General features: G+C 34.0%; 1 protein-coding gene across 50 annotated transcripts in view; it reads left to right on the top strand.

Moving 5' to 3' along the window:
• Positions 1-19,374, top strand: part of ADGRL3 (adhesion G protein-coupled receptor L3) — an 861,998-nt gene that overhangs the window by 766,602 nt on the left and 76,022 nt on the right. For all 50 annotated transcript variants that reach the window (XM_054683087.1, XM_054683094.1, XM_054683080.1 and 47 more), the window contains 2 exons: positions 2,685-2,894; positions 6,488-6,708. In XM_054683087.1, the coding sequence (XP_054539062.1) occupies positions 2,685-2,894; positions 6,488-6,708 (431 nt within the window). The remainder of the gene's footprint in view (positions 1-2,684; positions 2,895-6,487; positions 6,709-19,374) is intronic.

Below are 19,374 nucleotides of genomic sequence, written 5' to 3'. Positions count from 1 at the left end.
TTTCCCATTCATGTTACTGGTAAAATTCAAGTATTGAGTTGTATTTGATGAGTGCTGCCCTCCCAGTGTCATGGACATATAGGTGGTTGGTGTTGATGTTTTCCTGCTAAACAGTCATACTTAAAAGGTGAATTATTTACTAGGATTTTTTGTTCTATGTTTGAGAGTTACAAATTTTTGCTACTGACATTTCAAGATCTGATATTCTTCTCTTAGTAACTCTGCATGGGGTTTTTGAAGAGCCTACTAAGGCACTGAGTAAAACAAATACATTTCTAATAATGCACCTACACAGATAAAAGTGGGAGTTCTTTGGTTTCTTTTCTTTTTTTCTTGTTCTTTTTTTTTTTTTTAAAGGTGTTTCAGGTCTTTTGGATACATTCGAGATGGTGTTATACCTGCCATTTTTCCATTATGAAAGACTGCTGTGCTAAACGTTGGTGCTTGATTCTCAATCGCAGCATCTTTCCTTTGAGTCAAAGAAGAGAGCAAATAGCCCTCTATTCAGGGAACCAGGTAGCACTAACCACTCTCCACTCTCAAACACTAAAAGTAATTTAAGCTGTCGCAGACCCAACACTGCTTTGGTAGCATCCCCCGGAGAACAAAGCAGTTAAAGCAGAATTTCATGTGGTTTTCTTTCATGACTTGAGCTCCTTCTGAGAAATATATCAAGAGTTATGCAGGAATATTTCAAAACTGCTTCATTGATAGTATTCTAGTGGAGGTCTTCATCAAATAACAACTGTGAAGTCGTATCTGGCAGTATGAGGAGTGCTTTGATTCAGATTACAGCATGGTGGCTCACTTCTAAGAATTTCCCATCCAGAAAAATCTTTGAAAGGATGAAGTTAAAAAAAAATGAAGAAAACCTGGATATGTGTTTTTTAAATGTCTGCCTTTAAAAATCAATTTTTTTTCAATATTTGTTTTAGATTCATGGGGTACATGGACAGGTTTGTTACATAGGTGTATTGTGTGATGCTGAAGTTTGGGGTATGAATGATCCCATTACCCAGGTATTGAGTGAGCATAGTGCCCAATAGGTTTTCTACCATTGCCCCCTCCCTCCCTACCACCTCTGGTAGTCCCAAGTTTCTATTGTGGCCATCTTTATGTCCATGAATACTCAGTGTTTAGCTCCTGATTATAAGTGAGAACATGCAGTATTTGGAAAACGTGAATATTTATGTAGGTTAAAATTGGGCTTAGTGTGGAAGCCAAATAATGTGGCAACTTCCATCCTAAAACAAAAGTCAAGTGTGTATGATCTATAGAGTTGAAAAAGGTATCAATTAGAAAGACAACTCTTTCTCGTCAACTCAAAATTTTTCCATGTACATGTTTATACTTTTACCAATTTTGCATACATCCATAAAAATCAATGTCATTTTCATCTTTTAAAATTTTACAAAAATGCCGTCATAGTGTGTAGATCCTTTTGATGCTTGCTTTTTTAAAAAAAAAAAATATTAGATTTTTGTGTATTATCCATGTTTGTGACTTTAAATATAGTACACTGATTTTCTACTATTCTTTAAAATATCATTGTAGAAATTAACCTTTTACCCATTCATTTATCTATTCTGTTACTGATAGAAGTTAGGTATTTAGGGATCTTCAAAAAACCTTGAAGGAAAAGAATTGACAGTCATAAACAATTTCTCAACTTTGCTCCAACATCTTGATCTACTTATTTGTTGGGCCTCTATAAATTCTAAAGACTCAAAGAAGATTTTTTAGGGTAGGGACAAAATATCTTAAGGTGGAAATAAGAGTTCTGAATCTTAGAACAAGGACAGAAATGAAGTAATTGACAACCAAGGAACATGGCAGACGTGGAGCTTCCTGGACTATTTTAACAGAACCAAAACATGATGTTTCAGTAGAGTTCGTGAACTTTTTCTTGTTTCTTAGCTCTACTGTCTTCTATATGCTGCTGTTTAATACAGCAATTCTGAATATTTATTTTCTGTTAATGTATAACAGGCTCTATTCATGCAAAACCTTTCAAAGATCAAACTTGCTGATGTCTTTAAGCTATTCAATATGAATATAAATCCAATGAATATCCTAATTCTTTTAGATCTTCCCCAAAATAAATGGTGCACATGTGTGGCTATTCATTAGAATTCACTGGGGATCTTTATGAAAATACATACTTACATGACACAACCTTGGTAATTATGATACAAGATTTAGAGGACAAAGGAATTGCATTTTTAATTTTAAAACTCCTTAGATGATTCAAAAATTAGTTGAGATACAACTTCCCCAAGTGTAAAGCTTAAAATTGTAAATAGTATTCCCTACTGGAGATGGTCTGAAAATTAGTCTAAAAAAGTGATATAAATTTAAAAAATAAAATGTTTTAACCTTGAAATCTTTGGCCAGAATTAAGTTGGTCTGCTTTAACTACTTATATTCTGAAAATGCTTGTAGCTGAGAAAGAAGCAAACGCTATTGGCGTCTCTGAATATCAAACTGATTTACACCTCACGGAAAAGACAAAATGCTTTATCTGTGGAAGAGAAAACCCAAATCATTAAGTTACTTTATTCATTGTGGGTATAGAGGGTATTTTGTGCATTATTACTATCATGTTTTGTGCATCCAGGCCCTTATAAAAGTTTGTAATTGGTTTTGCATAAGCGCAACTTATGGCTTTTTTGTTGTGTTTCCAGCACAGTGATGCGGTCCATGACCTCCTTCTGGATGTGATCACGTGGGTTGGAATTTTGCTGTCCCTTGTTTGTCTCCTGATTTGCATCTTCACATTTTGCTTTTTCCGCGGGCTCCAGAGTGACCGTAACACCATCCACAAGAACCTCTGCATCAGTCTCTTTGTAGCAGAGCTGCTCTTCCTGATTGGGATCAACCGAACTGACCAACCAGTAAGCAACCTACATTGATACCAGTGAAGAATTTTTCCACTTCCAGCTTTTCAGTAGCGCCAATACTAAAAATACTTATGTTTGAAAGTATCATTTCTTCTAGTCATCTAAGATAGATACTAATTTTCAGGCCTTACTCAGTTTTCCATTTTTCGTATCCCATCGTCATAAATAAGCAGCAAACTTTATGAATAAGATGTATATTTCATTTTTAAATAGACTTTTGTTTTTTAGAGCAGTTATTGCTTTACAGCAAAATTAAGCAGGAGCTACAGACATTCCCATCTATTCCCTGCTCCCACACATGCATAGTGTCAACATCCTCCACCAGAGAGGTACACTTGTGACAACTGATGAACCTACATCGACACATCATTATCATCCAAATCCCATAGTTTACATTAGATTTCACTCTAGGTATTGTACATTCTCTGGGTTTGAGTATAATTTTTTCACTGCCTTGAAAATCATCTGTGCTTCCTCTGTTTATCCCTCCTTTCCCACTAACCTCTGGTAACCACTAATTTTTTTTTTTTTTTTTTTTTTACTATCTCCATGGTTTTGGCTTTTCAGAATGTCACATAATTAGAATCATTTAGTAAGTAGCTTTTCCAGATTGGCATCTCTCTGTCTCTTTCTTTCTTTCTTTGTTTTTCTTTCTTTTCTTTTTTGAGAAAAGGTCTCACTCTGTCATTCAAGCAGGAGTGCAGTGGCATGATCCTGGCCCACTGCAATCTCCACCTCCCAAGCTCAAGCGATCCTCCCACCACAGCCTCTGGAGTAGCTGGGCATTTGCCATCAAGCCCAGCTAATTTTTTGTATTTTTAGTAGAGACAGGGTTTCGCCATTTTGTTCAGGCTGATCTCAAAATCCTGGATTCAATCGATCCACCCGCCTCAGCCTCCCAAAGTGCTGGGATTACAGGTGTGAGGCACCACGCCTGGCCAAGGCTTCTCTTAAATGGTCATATATATTTGAATTTCCTCCATGCCTTTTTTGACTTGATAGCTTATTTCTTTTTAGTGCTAAATAATATCCGGTTGTCTGATGTACCACAGTTTATCTACTCACCTACTGAAGGACATCTTGGTTGCTTCCAAGATGTCATCTGTGCTTTTGTCAATTATGAAGAAAGCTGCTATAACCATATGTGTGCAGGTTTTTGTGTGGACATATGTTTTTAACTCCTTTGGGTAAAACCAGGGAGCACAATTTGTGGATCACATGGTAAGAGTATATTTAGCTTTAAAGAAACTGACAAATTGTCTTCCAAAGTGGCTGTACCATTTTGTGTTCCCATTAGCAATAAAGGAGATGTACATTTCTTCGGAAATTATTTCATAAACTTGTCTTTCTAAGGAACTACATATTGTCATTATTTTTTTCTTTTGTTTTAACCATAGGGCTCAATATTGAGGAAACTTTGGTAAAATTATTTAGAAAATGAAAGAATATCTTTTTTTCCAATTAATAGAATAATGCTTTAAAGTTTGTAATATGCCTTAAAAACAGCCAATATTATATTAAAATCTGCAGGTCTAAAATGGGTTTTTCTAATTGATGTATTTTGGAAAATAGTACAACCTGCAAAGCATTTTTAGTATATGTAAACTCTTACCAAATTTTGTTTGGCACTTTATATTTGCATGAGTTCTGGTCATGTCTTTAATTGCCAGCCTTGTACGTTATTGCAACCTACATTTAGTCATATCAAGGAAAGGAGGAAGAAAAAAAGGGAAAGAAAAGAAAAAAAAAAGAACAGCACTAGCCAACTGTTGGTAAAACCAAACAGAAAATGTAAATAATAGACAATATCTTCATATATTACACAAACTTTATGCCCACTTATAATTTTTGTGAGCCAGTTTCAGTTTACTTAAGATTTATGCACATGTTACAAGTTTGCTATCATGAGTAAAATTGCAAAATAGCAGAAAAGTTTCATTTTGTAGAAGGCTTTTGAGCATAATAAATAGTTCGCTTACTTAATGCTGTTTTCTGGTATGTGTCCATATGTATGGAGTGCTTTACAATAAAAATGCAGTTGGATTCATGTTTGTGATTACACATTCATGATTAATGACTGTAAAGGGTACAATTATGGTGATTATATTTTTAATTGGGCATCATATACTAATGTGACAGCTTTCCCCATAAATGCATACCTATGAATAAGCAATCAAAGTACACATTTCTTTCCCCAAAAAAGTAAAGCCTTATGATAACAAAAATTAATAGTTGACGTTCTAACTCTAAAAAGCAAGAAATGGAAAATTGTGTTATTTTCCAAGAATGTATCATTTTATTCTCTTGTTAGCTTGCAATTCAAATGCTGTGTGATTTCTTTTCATTTAGAGACCTTATTCTTATTTTTGTTTCCTGATGTTATATATGGTATGAAAAACTTCGGCAAATATTGCATACTACACAAAACTCATTTCTAACAAGTAATATAAAGAACAATGATTGATATGAAAAACATGGGTATAGTGCAGCTCAGCAAAACTTGTCTTTACTCTCCTTGCTAGCGAGGTATCCTTTTCTGCACTCCACATAGTGTTTAGGACCAGCTTTCTTTCTAGCTCCTCAGATGTAAGACTTGCTGATCTCTCCTTCATTGTCATCTTTGTGACCCAAAATTTGACCTGCCCTTTTGTCTCATTTCATAAGGATCATACTCATCCATGAATTTCTGTTACTCTGATAACTTCTGTAAGTTTGTTGACCTTTTCTAGTAGTAGTTATAGATTTTAGTCAGGGTTTCCTATAAGGAAGAATAACTCAAATAAATGAGAATTAAGGAACTGATTTAAGAGTAAGAAATTGATAGTTGGTCAGCTGAAAATTGTAGTACTTTAGAAAATATACAAAAATAAGAGCTGGCTGCCTTTTTTGACCAAGCTTGTCTAAACCAATATTTAGTACAATAACAAAAAATCAGAGAAAGAAAGCAGTTTGGGAACATTTAATTTTAAGCAGATCCATTTTTATTCATGTTCACCATGAATTTTCCAACACCACCTTAAATCATTTTTGAAACAAGGCAGGGTAGAAATAAACAAACAATTACTAATAATTAATTTCATCATGAAACAATTAGTAATAATCTCATCATGAAAAGACTGCAATTAACTACACTATTTAATTTTCCCCTTAGTTTTAATGTTTCTCTTTCATTGACTATTGAAGAACTTACTATGTTAGTATGTTCTAACTCTAACTCTGACTCTAACTGTAACTCATGATTATGGCCAAGAGAAAAAATTCTTAAAATCTATTTTAAAATATTTACGCTAATATCAGAAATAATTATTCATAGGCTCTTATTAGAATTTTTCTAAGTATTATAATTTTTTTATTCTAATGATACACTGTCATCCATAAGCCATTATTAATGTTAAAGGCAGTTTTCAAAGATAGATTATATTTAAGTATATTAGTTTTAATATCTGTGTTTTAAGAATCTTCCCTAGGTTATTATTTTGCAGATCTATTGTAATGCAGTTTTGGTAAATATTTAATTTGGTTTTATGGCAGTTGACTAGTATCCCATGTGGTAGTGATTTGACTAAATCATTTGTTCCTTTTCCTAGATTGCCTGTGCTGTTTTTGCTGCCCTGTTACATTTCTTCTTCTTGGCTGCCTTCACCTGGATGTTCCTGGAGGGGGTGCAGCTTTATATCATGCTGGTGGAGGTTTTTGAGAGTGAACATTCACGTAGGAAATACTTTTATCTGGTCGGCTATGGGATGCCTGCACTCATTGTGGCTGTGTCAGCTGCAGTAGACTACAGGAGTTATGGAACAGATAAAGTGTAAGTTTATTGTTTTCTTTCTTTTTAAATCTAGGTGAAATAAAAGTGTTGGATTTTCTTGGAAGCTAAGGTCTTTATATTACCTCACAGTGAAGAAACTGGGCAGCAAATGTGTATAATTCAATCCATGGTTATACTTTGGTTATGATGTAAAAAGAAAAAAATACCTTGAGACTTATCATGATGCTGTTTTAAAACAGCGTAATTTTTCTACATCTACATCATAACCTTGTGTAATTATGAAGAGATCATAATTTTATTTTTCTTCAGAACATTAAGACATTAGTCAAAGGAAGAACTAGCTGTATGAAGAGCTATTTGCTAGCATAGGATGGTGCAGTCCCTGACATTGCTGGCTTCTCTTCTTCCTGACAAGTCCGTTCAAGTCACTGGAAAGCCTTTTATATCATCAACAGAAAGAGTATAGGAGCAGGGACAGCCTCTGTTTTTCCCCTTTTTTCCTGGGTAGGCGTTGAGGTAGAGTGATGAATTTTGCTTTCAACATAGCTTTAAACTGTTAAGACATATGTATCGAGATGTGAAGCATATTAGCATGGAGTTCAGATAAAAATATGTTTGCAATCTACATACATATAACAGTTGAGATACCCAGAGTAAATCAAAGTTTTATGAGAAGAGATTAGAAAGTAAACCAAGATAGACCTCTGATGAATAATCATATTTAGAACTAGACCCAGGAGAAAAAAATACAAGTAGAGAAAAAGAAGAGGTAAGCAGAGGCTTAGAAAGATTACCATGAAGTTTAGATTCAAGGCAAGGGAGAAGAAAGTCTCAAGATGGTGTTTCAAAACACCATCAGTGGCCAGACACAGTGGTGCATGTCTATAAAGCTACTTAGAATGCTGAGGCAGGGGAATCGCCTGAGCCCAGCCTTTGAGATTACAGTGAGCTGTGATCATGCCACCTTACTCCAGCTTGGATGACAGAGTGAGAACTCATCTCTAAGAAGCAAAACAAAACTAAAACAAAAAACCACCATCAGTGGTGTTTTATGTCAAAATTAATTTAAGTAAAAAACAAAAACAAACAAAAGAAACCATTTGACCTCTGCAACAAGTCTGTTTTTTTAAGAGGCCCCCAGAGGTCTCTATGTTGCCTGGGCTGCTGGAACTTCTGGGCTCAAGTGATCCACCTGCCTCAGCCTCCCAAGTAGTGCAGCAGCCATTTTTGCAAAGTACTGGAAGCAGAAATCAAATTGGAAGGCGTGAAGACATAAGTTAGTAGTAAGAGCGTTATTTACACCTGGAAGTAAGTTGATTGAAAAATAGTGAAAATATTAACTTATGTGATAATCATGAAGGAAAATTTTAAAGATGAAGTCTTAAGCATATCTAGGGTGAGAAGAATCAAATTAATAGGACGAGATTCATAGAGAGAAAATTCCTTATAGTATATATAGGCAAAATGAAAGGGAAAAGTCTTGGGAGGTAGAAAGACACAAGACTAAACACAAGATTGGAAAATCTTGATTTATTACTAAAAGTGGTTTTAGAATTTGCAAAGTCCATGGCACTAATTTTACAGGTGAGAAAATAAAATACTAGATAAATTAATTGCATTGCCTGTGGTTATAGAGTTAGTGGTAGCAGATTTGAGATAAACCAAGTCAGGGTATTTCAAATAAACTAGGATTTTTTTTTTTTTTTTGAAATTGTAAAATGACCTCACTTTTTTGAGGTGAGTGTGAAGAAAAGGACAGGCAAGGTACATTTTGAAGCAGAGGAACTTTTCCTTCAAGTAAAAGATGCTGATTTCTATTGAGTGAATAGGTGAGGTCATGTCAAGAGAACAGATTTGAAAAGCTTTTAAATGAACACTATGGAAAATGTGCTAAGGAGCCAATTAGACATTAATAAAAAGATTTTCAAGCAGCAGTGTAGGCTCAGATGAGGTTAGATAACTTCAATTTGTACAGAAGTTAATAAGCCAAATTTCATGACTTTCCACCGGCAATCAGCAGTCTGAACATGTTGGCAATAAAACAGCTTGCTTCTCAGAAGTGAGGATTCATAAAAAGGGAACGACAAGAAGAGGACACCAGAATTATTGGGAGCATAGTTAAAACAGCATATGTGAACTATGCTATTTTAAGCACCAACAATACAATTAAAAGAAGACTTATTCCCGTTGAGTCTTTGTCTTGAGTATAGTGACAGGCTATATAAAACCATTTGTCTAAATATGCCAATAACTATTATTTTTTAATCTCACCTTTGTGAATAATCAAGTCTGTGAGTTTTCTGTTGATTCCAGTGACATCTGTGAAACAGACTAGGATTAGTTAAAAAAAAAAAAACAAAAAACACATTATCTGAGGTTGTCCCTAAAGATATCTTAGGGGAGGGGTGTTAGGTTGATATAGGTTTGTTTTTGTTTTTTTTAATAACATCTTTGATATATTCATGTAACATAAAATTCAGTCTTTAAAGCATATACTTCAGTTGTTTTTAGGATGTTTGTGGTATTATGTACTCATCACTATTGTCTAATTTTAGAATATTTTCATCGAAACAAAGAAGAAACCCCTAGCAGTCATTTCACCTAGATCATGGGACTTTACATTTTTCTCAATGCATTTTCTACCACAAAATTGAGTAATATAGTTATTTGTGACCTTATGCTATTTCAAATATTTTTGCTAAGTAGCTCCATTTTGCTCTTTTGAAGTTTCAAATTACATTTTTCTTTTACATCAATTTTTTTCTCCTTAGGTATTTGGAAATTGTCCTGTTACTACTGAACTCATTCAATTTGTTTTGTTTGTGTTTTAGTCATTTACTTTGAGACAGATGTCATTTTTTGGATAGTAGAAATCTATCTTTTCTTAGAATCAATAATATGTAGTCTCTTGTGACTTTGTTAAAGCTTTGGCCATCATTGCTTTAATTTCCTGCACCGTAACTGGAAGCTCTCATTTACTGACATTATTACTGTGTGAGACTAGGGGCTAATTTATTTCCCAGACACTGATTTAAAACAAGCCTTAATGATAGTTCAGTCTTGCAATTATCACTTTTTCCAACACAAAGAGAAGCAAAACAGATACAAAGAAAAGGGAGGGTAGATGGAAAAGAGATAGGAAAAGAAAGGGAAAATTTCATTATTTCAATTATTTCACAGGCGGGCATAACACATTTTAGTGTCTTGTGGTACATTGTAAATAAATTGTCCACACAAAAGCCTTCAGAATACATGTAAAAAATGTTTAACTTCTACTTTTTCGGAATTCATGCAATCCAACATCTATACAGTGCTGTTTTCCCACTGAAGAAGCAGATATTGAAAAGAGAACCAGTACTGAGCCATGGTGTTTACTTGAGAAGTTGAAGTGAACAGATTGTTTCCATCAGGGCTTAATCAAGACATCACAGTGAAAATATAAGCCATTAATTTTTACACAACTCAAAGAATTTCTGTATATAGAATTATATGTCTTGTTTCCTATCATCGAGACTCTTTGTTCCAGTTTCTCTTGCTGTTGTATATTGCTTTTATTTTATTTTATTTTATTTTATTTTATTTTATTTTATTTATTTTTGAGATGGAGTTTCACTCTTGTTGCCCAGGCTGGAGTGCAATGGCACAATCTTGGCTCACCACAACCTCTGCCGCCCGGGTTCAAGCGATTCTCCTGACTCAGCCTCCCGAGCAGCCAAGTAGCTGGGATTACAGGCATGCACCACCACGCCCGGCTAATTTTGTATTTTTTTAGTAGAGATGGGCTTTCTCCGTGTTTTTCAGGCTGGTCTCGAACTCCCAACCTCAGGTGATCTGCCAGCCTTGTCCTGCCAAAGTGCTGGGATTACAGGTGTGAGCCACCATGCCCAGCCTGCTTTTATGTTATTTAATATGGCATTTCCCACTCCCTGCTCACCACATGCATCTTTTTTTTCACACATCTCTGCTGTCTCAAGTTTGCTTGTTTGCAATGTTACCTTCCTATGTACTACACTGATTCTTTAAATATGAAAATGTATAGTCCACAGCCTATAATAAAGTGGAGTTAGCCAGAAATCAGAGATATATTGTCAACTATTTTCTTTAAATTATTATTAAGCTCAATACAGTAAAATTGTATGTCTTGGAAATCTTTTTTACTTGTTTTTGGAACTTCATGATTCTTAAGTTTTTATTCTTCAGTCTTGCCCACTTACAGTACATCTAGAATAAAACCATTGAATGTCTATTACAATAATTCAGATAATAGACATGTCTTCCTTTTCTCTCCTATTAATGCATTTGTTTATTATACTGACAATGAGGTTTTATTTCTGAAACCTTTAATATAATAATAATACCTTACATTTCTAAAATTTAGAGAATTATACTAATGGTAGGAGATCAAATCAGAGATAAAATTGTTTCGTAGGTTAAATAAATGCTATTTTGACAGATATGGAGATAAATATCATATTCCATCTGGCTGATGGATTTTGATGTTTTTCTATGAAATGTTGTTAGGGCTATTGAATTTATTATTATGTATAAAACACATACACACAAAGCATACAAATTTGATTCTGAGAAGTTGCTTAGTTTGCCATCAATTTGCAGTGCTTGTAAGGAGCCATTATTTGTTTAACAAAACCTTTTTATCTGTACTGACATTATATTCAAGAATGTACTTAGAATAACATTTGGTTAAAATAATTAGATATTTTAAAAATCCATTTTAAAAAACAATAATCTTAAAAAAAAAAAACTCTGCTAGTAGACCACAGGTATAAATTGCGCTGTTAATAATGGACATTTATTTTCATTTATCTCTTTCTTATATCTTTTTATGTCTCTCATACTGTTATTCATATGGATATTCAGTGGGATGCCATCAATATGATACTGTCAGAAGATAATTATAGCAAAGGCTGTCATTGACTTAACAGTAATTCAGTCAGGACAGATTTGGAAATTCAGTGCTAAATACTTTGGTTTTATGACCTGAAACTAATCACTTCATTTAAACTTTAATTATTCTAATATTACCAAAACATGCAAACTGTTTGAACAGTAAATTTTTACTTTTAAAAAAATCACATTGATAGTTTATAGCATTTTCCACTCAGTCTCATGTATGAAAAAGCAGTGGTTACCATCATGAGTGGATTGGAAGAAGGAATTAGAAGTGGGTACCAGGAAAAGGGAGAGAGCACACTGGGAAGGGGTAAAGCCCAGAGAATTGTCTAGGAGAGAAAATCTGGGCTAAAAAATTGATGAGTAGTTTCTAAATATGTGGATGAAGTCATGAACATTTATAATCGATAAGAACATTCTTGAGTGCTAGAAGAATAGCCAAGCTGTTAAAAATAATTGAAATCAAATTTTATGATCTGAAAATTGTTGTAAATTATCTATTAAACTTTACATTTGTCTTCCCAGCTCACTAGCTTAAGAGTATCTTTAAAAGGGGTACTCTCTCCTCTGTTAATTAAAAGACCCTAGACTTCCTTATTTTCACTTCATCATCTAACCAGCATAATCATGTAGGTAGAAAAGTGATTATAGATTTCTTAAAAATATCAGATTAGTGTATTATTCAAGAAAGAGATTAGTTAAGGAAGATTGAACTTGATGGTATATGCAAGTTACATGCATAGATTTATTTAATTATTTTGTTCACAATTCCTTAGCATTTCAAATTCATAGAGAATCATATTTTCACTTGAGTATTTTGCTAAGCAATTATTATATGATGTTATAAAATGTCCTTATAACACTTCATTGACATAAAGCATTTACCTTGCTGTAATGTTATCACCAGGTGTGTTTGACTATAGCTTGGCCAGTAGGAAATAATACAGATAATTAAGAAGTATTTGTTATTGACATATGAAGGTCATCATTCAATATGTCTACAGGGAGTACATGTGTAGGTTTATATACTATTTTATTCAAGGCCAAGAACATTTTATGTGTATGTGTAGTAAATACTGAAGGGTTATTGTGTCACCATTTTATCATCCAGAAAGTCAATGATTGGACATATAAAATTATCATCATATCTAAGAATTCTGGATTGAGCATAACTTTTTTCTGTTAAGAAGTTATCCATACCAGGACTATATCAGAGATCATCAGGACCACTGTGCTGTTATTTTTTAAATGCAATGAAATGTTAGACTTAAAATTGAATATTGGACCTGAGTTCCTATTGGTACCAAAGAAGTATAACAACTTCCACAGCTATCATTAGACATCTAAAGATCATGTATAATATATGATGACTTTATCCACTAGGATGGCTACAATAAAAGGTACACAGTGACAAACATTGTTGAAGATGTGGAAAATCAGAACCCTCATATATTGCTGGTGGCAGTGTCAAATGGTGTAGCTAGCTCCTACAGAAAATCGTTTCACAGATTTTCAAAAGGTTAAACATAGTTTTGATCCAGCAATTCTACTCCTAAGCATTTATAAAAAAAATAAATAAAAACTAAGGTCCATGTTAAAACTTGTATACAAGAGTTTATAGCAGCATTATTTATGTTAGCCAAAGCATGGGAATACCCAATGCCCATCAACTGATGAAAAGATAAAATGTGTAATACCTAAATGATGGAGTATTTTTTGGCAATAAAAATGAAGTATTAACACATGCCATAAAATACATAAACTTTAAAATTATTATGTTAAGTGACTAAAGCCAGTTATAAAAGACTATATATTATATGTTCCCATATATATATATAATGTCCAGAATAGGCAAATCTTTAAAGACAGAAAATATAGTGGTTGCTAAGATTGGGGAGAGTGTGGATGGGTCATTGTAGAGCAGTGGGAGGTCGAAAATGGGGAGTGACTTTTGGTGGGTACAGAGTTTCATTTTGGTAAAATGAAAATGTAAAATTAGATTATGCTGATGGGTTCACAACTCTTAAATATACTAAAAACCTTGGAGTTATACTCTGTTAAATAAAGGATTTGTGATATATAAATCGTATTGCAGTGAAGCTGTTTAATAATACTAAAAGTTTCTCTAACATTGAGATGACCTTATATTTAGAAAGATCTGATATTTTGACTTGAGACCTGTTTCAGTAATCTGTGCATTATATACAGCATATAAATTTCTCACCTACTCATTGAGAATTTATAATTATCAACCAATCTACACCTTTAGTTGTTTTATAACTTATATCATTATTCTCTGGAGAAACATCTAGTGCCACAGAGAGTTTGGAGTCAGGTAGACTAGAATAAAATTCAGTCTCAACTACTTATTATCTGTGTGGCTGTGGGTAGTTTACCCGAGTATCACATTCCTAATCTGTAAAGTGGAAGTTATTATAAGTACCTTGCAAGACTCTTTCGATGTTTGAAACTGTGTGTGTGTGTGTGTGTGTGTTTGTACGTATTTATGAATCAGTGTATGTATATACACAATGTGTATGTATGTATGTAAACAGTATGTATATATGTAAAATATATGCTAGACATCTATGTCTAGCATAGTTAAGTATTTATTAAATTAGAACTTTTATTATTACTGGTAGTATTATTTGGCTGATACAAATAAAGAAATACAAACATGATCAGCAACGTTGTTTTCAATTATAAAATAGATTGTATTAAAAAGCAACCACTTACTAGAGTAGCGATTACAATTCTTGTTTTATTTTTACTTTCAGGTTCAGGGGTACGTGTGAAGGTTTGTTATATAGGTAAACTTGTGTCACGGGGGCTTCTTGTACACAATTCTTATGATATCATCTTCTACTAAGATGAGACCATGGCAATCACTCAACATTTAGTAGTATTAATAAATTATAATAGCCATAATTCTTATCTTTATAGTCCATCATAGAATGTAGGATGCATTTTGCTGAAAAAATGAATGAAACTCTTTTAAAAAATATAACATGTTGAGGAAATAAAGACAACACAATCTATTTTTGATATATTAGAAGTAGTGTTTAATTCTAAGATCCAAAACTGTAGCAGAACCTCAAATGCTAGTCTTGACCACCACTGATTGCACTCCATCCCTGTATCACTCCATCAACCTTTTTTAAAAATTCATGCACTTGCTTGCAAAGCATTTCAACATTAGATGTATGAATGTGCTGCAATGAAAATGGCATTAAAAAAATTCCTAACAATCATATTATGCAATAAGCTGAGGCCTAGATTTATTATACTTGGCATATATACCTGTCCCTTTTCTCTCTTCTGTCCTTCTTTTTTGCCTAGTTTATTCCTTTCTTATTCTCTCAATCTTGCCATATATATATAAATATAATACATTATATTTATAAAATACATTTATATAGAAATATATTTATAATATTACATGATATATATAATATACATATATAATAAACATGAGTGTGGTCAGAATGCACTTGTTTTCTCAAGTCTCTTATGTCTTTTGTTACAGTACTTTTATAAACATAATGTATAGATGATATACATATGATTGAATTTCATTTATAAAAAAGAAATTGCCATATCTTAAAAATTAAATGTGAATGGCCAATCCAAATTACTAATTTCACAAATTAAATGTTGCTAGGTAGATAAAGGCAATTTTCAGATAAATTGTATTCTTCAATAGCGGGTCTGTCTTACCATTCACAAGCTGGACTTCAGTGTGTTTAGTGTGATAAATTGTTCTTCTAGCTTTGTCTCACCTTAACCAGTGTTTTTACCTTGTATCTAAATGTCATTGAATGGTCAGACTTATAAAACTCTGAGGTAGGATATATGTGCTCAGGCATGTATGTATACACCCCACATAATGTTCTTCTCCACCTTAAAGGCTGAGTGAATTGTTTTAACATAGGCACAGTGAACTGGGACAGGAATCATGCAAATTTTTAAGGTAGTTAATAGGAAGAGGAGGAAATACAGAAGGCTTTGAGAAAGCCAGCATGTGGCCAGAAACAACAGCAGGTGTGGCCATATGGCAATCAAATTAGAAAAGGGATTCTTGCCACACAGCCTTCCAGAAGAGAGTAAAGCCCCAGCAGCCCTCATGGAGGGATGATTTACTAAGTACATTTTACGTATTTTATATTGCCTCTTTCACTGTTCAATTCCAAAGGAAATGTAAATCCATTTTACCAAATAGATATAAAATTTTTCTCAAAGAATAAAAATAATCATTTTGAAATGCTCCTTTACATTTAGAAAAGATCACTATGCCAAAAGCACATTTCCAAATAAAGCATTGGCTAAGCTGAGACCATTTTCAAAAAAGCAAAGTTTTGCAAGACTACAATTTTACTTTAACAAAACATTTGGTGAGATTATTTAATATTTTAAAATTGCCTTAGTCCAAGACAACTGTTAATAATATAATTAAAGTTATTTGTTTAGATTCCTTAACTTGTAAAATAATCTTCTATAGAAGATTGTGAAGCACATTTCTTTTTCTAAAAATGTGTTTTAGTTCTCAGATTAGCTTTCAAAAACTTATTTGACCTGCAAAATAATGAGAGCTGTATTATTAAGTCATTCTTAAAACGTATTATTACTATTATATCATGTTGCTATAATTTCAGCAGCATTCATGGGCTGCAGTTGTGTGTGTGTGTGTGTGTGTGTGTGTGTGTCTGATCTAGTCTGGGAAAATGTCCATGTTTTGGTTTTGTCCTTCATTGTTTTTTTGTTTTTGTTTCTGTTTCTTTTTTTCTTTCTTTCTTTTTTTTTTTTTTTTTTTGAGGTGAAGTCTCATTCTGTCGCCCTGGCTGGGGTGTAACGGCATGATCTTGGCTCACTGCAACCTCTGCCCCCAGATTCCAGAGGTTCTCCTGCCTCAGCCTCCCGATTAGCTGGGATTACAGGCATGCATCACCAGGTCCAGCTAATTTTTGTATTTTTAGTAGAGATGGGATTGCACCATGTTGGCCGGCTGGTCTCGAACTCCTGACCTCAAGTGATCTACCCACCTCGGCCTCCCAAAGTGTTGGGATTACAAGCCTGAGCCACATGCCCAGCCTCCTTCATTGTTTCTACCCTGAGGGAAAATACAATTACGATCTTTGTTCAGAACTTAGACCTTTGAAAATCTTCCTTCCCCAAGAGTTTCTTTTCTGTCTCTCTCTCTCTCTCTCCCTCTCTGTCGCTCTTTTTCGCTCTCTCTCATACACACATACACCCTCTCTCTCTCTCTTTTATTAAGTTGGTGACAAGCTAGCCTATGGTCGGAATGAAGACAATGTTCATATTTCAACCTTGAATTCTCTGGTTTGTTTCTGCTTATATTTAGCACTACACTTCTGTTTCATATGACCAAGTTTTTTGAACACACCGTCACAACAAAAGGGTAACTAATTATCCAAAAAAACCAATGGTGTTTAACTGAGCGTTGATTGCTTCACTAATAGCATTTTTTCGAACAGGTTTATTGTGTTTACTTTGAATAAAGAAATTATCTTGTCTACATAAAAAATGAGAACTTGTAGTCAGTTTCTTGTTAGAGTGCCTATTGTACTTCTACTGAAATTAGTTTACATGTATTTAACTTAATAGAAGAAGGCCGGACTTCGTTTTTCGTTTTTGTTTTGTTTTTGTTTGAGACGAAGCCTCACTCTGTTGCTCAGGCTGAAGTACAGTGCCGGGTTCATGACTCACCACAGCCTGGACCTCTTGGGCTCAAGCCATCCTTCCACTTCAGCCTCTCGAGTAGTTGGGACCACAGGCATGCATCACCATCCCCAGCTATTTTTTTCTTTTCTTTTCTTTGTAGAGATGAGGTCTCACTATATTGCCCAGGTTGGTCTTGAACTCCTAGGCTCAAGCGATCCTCCTGCCGTGGCCTCTCAAAGTCCTGGGATAACAGGGGTGAGCCGCTGTGGCTAGCCTCTTCATTGTTTTAAAATGGGCTTTTTGTAGGCAATCTGTTTTGGTTCAAGGCTTTTTTTTTTTTTTTGCTTAAAAATCTAGCTCTTAAAATAAGTTTAAACGTTATAGCAAAGTAAAGGAAGCCAAAAACCATAATAAACATCATTGCCTCCATTACTCAGATGTTAAAATTGTTAGCATTTTAGTGTATTTGCTGTCAGTAATTACTAACCTAAAACATATGGCTAAAGCCCATTTTGTTCACTTCTAGTGCTCTCTACTCTTATGTGAGAGGCAACCACTAACATGAGTTTGGTGATTTTTTTTTCTTTCCATTAAATAACATATATATATCCATCAAAAATATATTGTGTGTAGTTTTTAATGTCTGTGTATGTATGTTTAACATGTATATATACACACTATATTATATATACATTTGATATAGTTTAGATTCTGTCCCGTACTGTTTTACTCAACTTTGGTTTTTTTTTTTTTTTTTTTGAGAGAGGGTCTCACTCTGTCACCCAGGCTGGAGCACAGTGCCGTGATTTCAGCTCACTAAAGCCTCAACCACCTGGGTTTAGGTGATCCTACCACCTCAGCCTCCTGAGTAGCTGCGACTACAGGGGCACACCACCATGCCTAGCTAATTTTTGCAGACACAAGGTTTTGCCATGTTGCCTAGGCTGGTCTCAAACTCCTGGGCTCTAGTGAATCACCCTCCTTGGCCTCCCAAACTGCTGGTATTACAGATGTGAGACACCACACCCAGCCCCCAACTTTTTTTTTTAAATCCTATTGACATATGTAGATCTACTTCCTCCTTTTTAACTGTTTTATAACATTTCATCATATGAATAGAAAATATTGTATTTATTCATTACTTTTTTGATAGGCATTTCTAATTTCCCTTCTTAATAGATTTCTGTTATTCCATTATTGCTTAGGTTTAAGTAACTTTTATAATCACAGAAATATTTGAGTACTTAGGATTTCCATGTTTATATTATATAGCAAACCAGTCTTGAATATTTACCACTGGAGTTATTTTCTTCTGATGCCTCAATTATGGCAAAATGGCAAATAATTCAAGATATTATTTTTAACATCAAATGTAATTTGTTCAAAATTTACATTAATCTTTCTCATAACTAGTCACTTCCATTTTGTCTTCCTGTCATCCTGAAGAACGAAAATGTAATTTCCCAGAGGTTTTAAAAATTGGGGGAGTATTAAATGTAGCTGAAATTAAGTGATTAATAATTTACTTTTGGGTCATGAATCAACTTCATGGGATGCTAAGGATCATTTGCAACCCCAGAAGTATGAGCAGTAACAATGCACTTTTTAAGACTCCAGAAATCTCAAAGGTTGGCTGCCCAACCTAATTAAACTTCAATCTTCTGATACCAAATTTATTTCTTCTTTGTACCACATTTCCTCAGATCTTCTTGACAGGAAAATGTCACTTTGCCTGACAGCTGATAGACAGGTTATGTAGCACCATAATCGGAGAGAAAAGGATAGCTTAAAGCTACTTGATTTAATGGCTATGTGTATGGCTTTTTCTTTCTTTATCTTTTTTTTTTTTAAAGTTTCTATGACAGACACAAAAGGCCTTAGCAAATAGGCCCAGTGCCATATTTTCCTGCTTCCTCCAGGGCTAATTATCTTACTCCATCAATAGTGCTGTCAGAAATTGGGCACATAATTCAGCATTTAAATGAACAAGCAATGTAATATTTCCTGTCTCCCAGTGGAATGCTTTGCAGCTCACATTCTTCTCTGTCACTCGTTCACTCTTGATGTATGTCCCATACCCAGTCCTTGAATACCTTCTCTCCCTTGTGTTTCATT

Source organism: Pan troglodytes, chromosome 3, assembly GCF_028858775.2.
Source record: "Pan troglodytes isolate AG18354 chromosome 3, NHGRI_mPanTro3-v2.0_pri, whole genome shotgun sequence".
In the NCBI taxonomy this organism is placed as follows: domain Eukaryota; kingdom Metazoa; phylum Chordata; class Mammalia; order Primates; family Hominidae; genus Pan; species Pan troglodytes.
The sequence above is the reverse complement of the archived record's forward strand: the minus strand, read 5'-3'. Positions and strand labels throughout refer to the sequence as shown.